The 7,681-nt window shown below is 35.3% G+C and overlaps 2 protein-coding genes across 2 annotated transcripts; one reads left to right on the top strand and one right to left on the bottom strand.

The window, feature by feature from the left end:
• The first annotated feature begins 280 nt into the window (after nt 1-280).
• LOC139898418 (NADPH:adrenodoxin oxidoreductase, mitochondrial-like) lies at nt 281-5,389 on the top strand. Its single transcript, XM_071881150.1, has 13 exons — nt 281-470; nt 745-849; nt 1,286-1,399; nt 1,503-1,556; nt 1,688-1,804; nt 1,979-2,088; nt 2,172-2,245; nt 2,777-2,838; nt 3,340-3,538; nt 4,152-4,215; nt 4,473-4,540; nt 4,641-4,780; nt 4,879-5,389. Exons 1-13 carry the CDS (start codon nt 378-380, stop codon nt 5,110-5,112), a joined length of 1,434 nt encoding a protein of 477 aa, XP_071737251.1. The 5' UTR covers nt 281-377; the 3' UTR covers nt 5,113-5,389.
• A 312-nt stretch (nt 5,390-5,701) lies between these two features.
• On the bottom strand, nt 5,702-6,460 carry LOC139901968 (uncharacterized). Its single transcript, XM_071884628.1, has one exon. It carries the CDS (start codon nt 6,458-6,460, stop codon nt 5,702-5,704), a length of 759 nt encoding a protein of 252 aa, XP_071740729.1.
• Nucleotides 6,461-7,681: the final 1,221 nt, after the last annotated feature.

Here is a 7,681-nt window from a genome sequence, read left to right on the forward strand (position 1 = left end):
GCAAGTTTAATGCTTGCATTCATGAGTATTTATAGCCTAAAATCTCAATATAAAAATACATACTTTGTGTACCAAAATTGACTATATGTATACACCAAAATTGACTATCCATATCTATATTATTATTATTATTATAACATAAAAGACTTTCTTATTACTCTACATGGTACAAATGTACAATACTGAAGATAAAGCCCACGAGTTGGGCCCATTTTCAAAAATCGGCCCAATTTCTATCCGTCTTCCTTTGTTTCGTTAGTTACAGACCGGTCAACTGATTTTAATGGCGGTTTAGAGCTATTTCCTCTCTGCCTGAAAAACCCTAATTGCTGTCGCTATTCAGTTATCTCCGACTATTAATACCGATTTTGAGAGCGATGATTGCTCGGAAATTTTCTTCAGCGGCCATGCGGTCCTTGCGTGTTTGTGTTGTCGGCAGCGGTCCCGCCGGTTTTTACACCGCCGAGAAGGTTCTACTCTCTCAATCTCTATCTATCTGTAACTTAATATATATACGTAAACAAGTGGACACGGTGTAGACATATTCGAATTATATGATTTGAATTTTGATGTAGTACAAAAGTATGACTTTAGAGCTGTGTGAATTCAACTGTTTTGATTTTAATATTTTATACAGTTTGTTCAGAAGTCGAAACACGTAGAATATTTGTTTCGATGTAGTGTTCTGATTAAAGTGACTATTAATCTGTATTTGATGGAAGTTAATATTGCATTTTATAACAGATGCTGAAAGCACATGAAGGAGCAGAAGTTGATATCATTGATAGATTGCCAACACCATTTGGATTGGTTCGTTCTGGCGTAGCACCTGATCACCCTGAAACAAAGGTATAGCTTGTAAATAATGCTCTAGTTGTAATCATTTTTGCTTCAGATATAGGCTTAAGTTATTTAGCTTGTGCCTATCTGCGTCAATGTTTGGTTACAGTTAGTTGAATATGTTTTTTTTGAAGTTTTAGCGATGGTATAAGATTAGCTTTTGCAAGGCTGTGAAAATTATGTTGAGTTTTTAAGGCTTGGGGTACTGAATTTGCTTGTTAATCTATACCAAGAAATAGAGAAGATATACATCAAGTGAGTTGAGATAGATGGAGATACATGGGAAATGTATGAATTTAACTGTCGGTGTTGTCACAAAAATATAATATGGGTAAAGAATGTCTGTTTTAAAACACTATCTATTTATCTAATAATGCTTACTTTTCTTATATATTCCTGAAATAATCATCTTAACTGATCTAGTTGACCAGAAATCTTGCAACAGATTGTCATCAACCAATTTTCTCGGGTTGCTCATAATGAACGGTGCTCATTCTTTGGGAATGTGACTGTTGGATCCTCCATTTCTTTGTCTGAGCTCCGCCAAATCTATAATGTGGTAAGTAACAATGCTAAAATTTCTTCCTCAATACAGTCATTTGAGTTTATATGTTATTGTAATAATAATATGTTTATAATCCCAATATTATGCCATCAATTAGGTTGTGCTTGCTTATGGTGCTGAAAGTGATAGAGCTTTCGGTATTCCAGGAGAGGTATGTAAGTTCCGATTGTGGCCTCTACTCAGAGTCAATTTCGTATATGAGTTTGTGTTAGTGGTGTTATCGATGTTATCATCTATTCAGAATATCTTTAAAGTTATATTACTTCAATGCGCTCATTGCAGGACTTGAACGGTGTGCTCTCTGCTAGAGAATTTGTATGGTGGTATAATGGACACCCTGATTTCAGCAATCTGTCGCCAGACTTGAAGAGCACAGACACAGCCATTGTTCTCGGTCAGGTATTTAACATGGTTGTACATATTTGTGGATAGGCTAGATGTATTTGATTGTACATATTGAAATTTGAAGTAGTCATAGTTGCTTCTTTTAAAAAGTTTGTGTTGGATGCTTCATAGTTTGGATGGTTATACCATCTTTTCCATATAATGTGTATCTCTTGCACTTGTTTATAGGGTAATGTGGCTCTTGATGTTGCACGAATTCTTTTAAGACCAACTACTGAGTTGGCTGTAACTGATATTGCCAGCCATGCAATGGCTGCTCTTAAGGAGAGCTCCATAAGGTAATCAGTTGCTAGTTACTTGGTCAAAGATACTGAATTTATCAGTTCGAGTGGTGCTTGATCTATATTTTTTCTATTTTCAGGAAAGTGTATCTTGTCGGAAGACGTGGACCTGTACAAGCAGCTTGTACTGCCAAAGAGCTACGAGAAATTCTTGGTAATTGTTATAGGTTACGGTCTGTTAGTGGATGCTCCAAAAATGTTTTTTTTTCGCTTATTAGATCAAAGAGTGTATGTGAGTATAGATTGCTTAATGGCCTAATAATGCTTTTATGATGTTAAGTTAATTTACTGTTGTGCTCGCGCCACATATGCTTATAAAGCTAGTTAAACACAGTCATAGTCCTTATTTGTTATAAATCAGCAATTAATCTGGAAAATATCATGAAAGAAGGCGAATACTGTTTACAATGCCCCTTTAATACCCGTGGCTTAAAATCGTTGTTACTAATCACAGTTACTGATCACTAAGGGGGAGGTAAAGTAGGTAAAAGACTATACCCATTTCGAAGTGCTGAATTTTTGGGACAACATAAAATTGTAGAGGTTTTATTTTTTATCTGGACAAATATAGTAATATTCAAGTACCGCGTTATACTCTTTATTAAATTTACTAATTGTGCTTTTCTGTTACAAATCATTTTGCTTGCATGGATGCCAAGCTTAATATTTGGATCTCTCATTGCAGCTATCAAGGATTTGTACGTTAACATTAAAGAAGCAGATCTCTTGCAAACCCCTGCTGATGAGGTCAAATATTTCCTCAGATTTCATTTGGCTATACAATACAATTAAATGTTCTCATTTTCATTAGAGGTGGAACAACGGGTGGGCCGGACAGGTATTTTTGGAATGGGTTGGTGTAGCTTAAACGCTTTATGCCACCAGTTAACTTAACCTCATTATAATTAATCAGTCATCATTGTGGTTAGATTTACAACAATCATATACTTCAATAATAATAACTACATTCTTATATATGATTCACGAGGGGGGTTTTTTGCCTTAAAATTACATATCTGCTACCTTCAACCCCTTTGACTAGTTATAGATGAGCATAACGCCAATAGACCCACTCGTAAGTATATGGGTTGGTGCTTTGAAATTGCTACCTTTAGTTATCACCAGTGATGTAGCCTTATTCCCTTCTTTAGCTAGCTTAAAGATGCTCTACAATTTCACTTGTCATACCTTTACTTCTATCATTTGATCTATAACGGTGGTCTCGTTTTGTCATTGTCATTTGCAAAGGAAGAAATGAAGAACAATCGTATACGGCGAAGGGTCTTTGAGTTGTTATCCAAGGCATCCTCATCAGGTGCACGTCATTCAGATCCAGGACAACGAGAGCTGCACTTTACTTTCTTCCGAAAACCTGAGAAGTTTATAGAATCGAATGACAGAAGTGGCCATGTTGCTGGTGTGAATTTCGAGAAGACAACACTTCAAGGTAAAAATAAAATTAGTTACAACTTGTGTTATTGGTTTGATGAATATGCTGTCTGTCTGATTCACTTAATCTGTTGTTCTTAAGCTATGTTTTTGGTAGATATGTAGAGGGTGTTTGTGTATGCATTTTGAAGTAAATATGTTTCATTGAATAATCATGATCAAATAATTAATGTAGTAAAACTTGATGGTGATGACAGTCTTTTGATGCTCATCTGTTGTTGGAGGTTGTGTTGAAAAATGTGAGAAAAAAGACTCAAACTAGGTTCAAAATCGAAATGACAAGTAATTTTTACTCACTAATAATAGGTTTTATTGCTGCTTATATGAAACTGATTATTCATTACTGTTCGCGACCTAAAATTGTTAGAACTGTTGCATGATACAAAATCCGAACACCCTCTTCAGCTTTCTTTGTGTAGATACTTGGTCCTTTTGGGACTAAAAAGATCAAGTCATTGACACACCTTTATAACCATGCCATTTTTACCATTGTTACGACTGTACTGTTTTGAAAATGTTTAAAAAATATATATCTTTATCTTACACTTCAATTCGAGAGACTCACTTTTCTTGTTTGCGGTTTGCTAATTAACGCCAGTCTAACTTTGTAGGAAGTGCTGACTCTGGTTATCAAGTTGCAGTAGGCACTGGACAGTATGAGGATATAAATTGCGGGTACAAGTCCTTTTTAGTTTATATAACATTTCTCTCTAAACTTTTGCAATTTCCCATAATTTATGTACATTGCAATAACCCTCTTGTGTCACTTTCATTCTTGCAAATAGAAAGTGTGCCTGGAACTTGAAATGAAATAAAAGTTGATATGTTGTAGTGTAAAATGTGTATTCATTAATTAATTAAAAGAATGCCTACCTGTTTCTTTTGTGTGCCATATATATCAACAGGGAAATTTAAAAGGTTGTGTTTTACAGATTGGTACTGAAGAGCATAGGTTACAAATCTATACCAGTTGATGGTTTACCGTTTGACCATTCCAAAGGTATGTCTGATATAACTAACATTGTAACTATTCTAGTTAATAATAGGATATCCTTACTTATGGAGGATTCTCATCTTTTTTTTTTTTTTTTAATTTATAGGTGTGGTCCCGAATATTAGAGGGCGTGTTGTATCTTCTTCTGATGTTGTTCAACCTGAGGCTGGCTTGTATGTATGTGGGTGGTTAAAGAGAGGACCAACTGGAATCATTGCTACAAACCTTTATGATGCAGAAGAAACTGTAAGAAACCCACTGTAACATATTTCTTTTTTCAATCTCCAAATACTTACTACTACTATATCTATGTTATCTGCATTGATTGGTTACATAATTAACAGGTGGCTAGTATCTCTGAAGACATAGAGCAAAGCGGGTTAACATCTGTATTTGCATCAACAAAGCCGGGAAGAAACGGTCTTCAACAGTTACTAGAAAGTAGAAATGTTAACGTTGTTACATTCAATGATTGGGAAAAGATAGATTCAGAAGAGAAAAGGCTCGGGAGTTTAAAAGGAAAACCCCGTGAAAAGTTAACCACGTGGAACGATCTACTAGAAATAACCTCAAAATGAAGCAATAACCTATTTTATACTCGATAATTCAATTCCTTTATGTGTTAATCAAACAACTGATCAGATTATTATTTGTGGGTATCAAGTTTTCTTCAGCTTAGTGGAACCAAGGCGATATAGTGATTGTTGTACGTCTCATAATTTTTCACACCGGAGCATAATTATATCATATTTGGCAGTGAAACACGCCGTTAGACTGTAATTAGAGTGCATTTTGTTAAAATGATAATATTGTTTTCTGGTTACTCTTTAAGAATACCAGATTATTGCTTGTGCATACTCTCCTGTTTTTAAATATGTTTTTCCTACAACATATCTTATTATTAGTTGAATTGCAATTGATAAGCTTGATGAACTATTAATGTTTGTAAGGAAATTTATTAAGGGATATTTGATTGACGGTGGAGGTAGCAGCTTTTGATCAGCACGATAACCCCTCAGGTAAGTCCAACCTTATTTAATTATGTTAGCGGTGTCAATTTTTTTTGTTTTTTTTTATTAGCAGAAACAAATATTATCATTGATAATATGTGGGGAGTATATACAGATACATGTATGCGAAGCATACTAAGACAGAAAGATGTGCTTATCAATGTTGACCCTTATCATCAAACGAGTTGGGCTTTAGGAACCATTGGTGCCAATCAATGTTGAGCTTTTTTGAGCGATTTGTTATCCATTCAAACGATCTTATTTGTACCTCGTTGAGAGCCATCGGAACACTTTCTTTTTTCTTTTGGAAGACTACACGATTTCTGTTTTGCCAAATCACATATCCACAAGTCCATTCGATTGCTTGCCATATTTTCGAGAATGCATTCGTCGTTGCAGTTGGTTTAAACCCTTTGAATCTTTGATCTAGACATACCTGGTTCATGGGTCTCATTTGCCACCATCGAAAGACCCTATCCCACAGGTCTGAAACATACGAGCACTTGGGGAGGATGTGTTCTACCGTTTCAGTCTCCTCATCACACACCGGACACCTGAGTGAGTCTAAGTCTATGCCACGCTTATCTAATTCTGTACGAATGGGGATATGGTTTCGAATTGCACGCCAAATAAATAAGCCGATCTTTTGTGGAAGCAAATTATTACGCATGGTAACATTGTCTTGCGAAACAGAAGGCAACAATTTCTCATCAATTAAATGGGTGAGTTTTGGAGTAGAGAACAGCCCATTGGAGTGTAAAGAACATGACCAGCAGTCCCTTTTATTGACCTCAAACTTGAAGTTGTTCAATAGCAATTGCAGCTCTTCTAGTTCACTGTGTGTTCTCCTATTTGGTAGTCTGATCCATTCCCATGTTTTCATCCAAGTAGACTCGTTTAATGCTATACGATCCATTACAAGTGCATTTTCATTACTTCGAGTCTGTAGTCTCTTCCGAACTTTTCTTCAAGCGTAAAGTCACCTAGCCACTTATGTTTCCAAAATAAAGTGGGAGTCACCTTTGTTGACAACCTTCACAAAAGAGTTAGTGAACGAAACTCCAATACCATCTAAAAGGTTCCCTATATGACGAATATTGTTCCAAGAGCGGTGTCAATTTTGACCCATTTACTTGTGAAATGGGTTGATTTAGGTTACATTCTATGTCTTAACTGGTTCACATGGGCCATATATTTTTCTACTAAAAAAACAGTACATATTAGATGGGGGTAAACACAGTAATAGGTTGAAAGCCCATATATACTTTTTTTTTTTTAAATGATTAGTAGTATCTCTTTAGTCGGTTTAGGTGAAATATTAGATCAATAGTGTAGTAATACATGGTCAACCTGGCCGGACTGTACCATCCATGCCCCATATTGCCACCTTAAGTTAATGTGCTTAAATATTACTAATAACTTCTTCAATCCAGTTTTGACACCTATTGTGCATAGATACAAGCTTGTGTTTGTTTGGGTATATTTAACTTTTTTTTGAAGTTATAGCAAAATCTTTCAATGTTTATCTCATGCATAATGCTACTTTAGCTACAAAGACTGAAAAGTGTGTCGATAAGATATGTTCGTGCATAAGAGCCACATAACTTTATAAAGAGGTGTCATCATTTGCATCCACTCGGTAGTAAGTCGGGTTTTTTTAACCTTATATAAGGGCATATAGGTAGTTGACACATTTTGTACCCAAAACAATAATGCAATTGCTTTTGCATTTTGCATCTAAATAAAGTTAAATTTATACCTCTAGAGGTGACAATATTGGCTGCTGAGTAATGGGTCTTGATGTGATTAGATTGAAATGTCACATTTTTATAATGGCGGCAAAATAGGAAGGTTGGAATGATCAATACGCATTTTGATGTCCTTTTCTAAACCGAACAACATTTTCTAAAATAATATACTCCGTATATATTATTATTACCTCGACAAGACAACAAAATACGTTTACCGTTTAGTTATTTTGACTCGTTCATTGTTCAACATAATCGGTGCATCGAAATTTCACTTCTTGTAGTATCCTTTGTAGAGTGTCGTGTGTGTAACCTTGACGCCAGAAATTTTATATGCCTAAGATTTTGGAAATACTCAATATGGAATAACTGTATTTTTTAGTGTGATG

Source organism: Rutidosis leptorrhynchoides, chromosome 3 (genome assembly GCF_046630445.1).
Source record: "Rutidosis leptorrhynchoides isolate AG116_Rl617_1_P2 chromosome 3, CSIRO_AGI_Rlap_v1, whole genome shotgun sequence".
NCBI classification, from domain to species: Eukaryota; Viridiplantae; Streptophyta; class Magnoliopsida; order Asterales; family Asteraceae; genus Rutidosis; species Rutidosis leptorrhynchoides.

Excerpts from the sequence above, each read along its gene's own strand:
- LOC139898418 (XM_071881150.1), top strand. The coding sequence starts at position 378 with ATGATTGCTCGGAAATTTTCTTCAGCGGCCATGCGGTCCTTGCGTGTT. Across the intron at positions 850-1,285 it reads CTGATCACCCTGAAACAAAG|ATTGTCATCAACCAATTTTC; the intron begins GTATAGCTTGTA and ends ATCTTGCAACAG. Across the intron at positions 1,557-1,687 it reads CTTTCGGTATTCCAGGAGAG|GACTTGAACGGTGTGCTCTC; the intron begins GTATGTAAGTTC and ends CGCTCATTGCAG.
- LOC139901968 (XM_071884628.1), bottom strand. The coding sequence starts at position 6,460 with ATGGATCGTATAGCATTAAACGAGTCTACTTGGATGAAAACATGGGAA.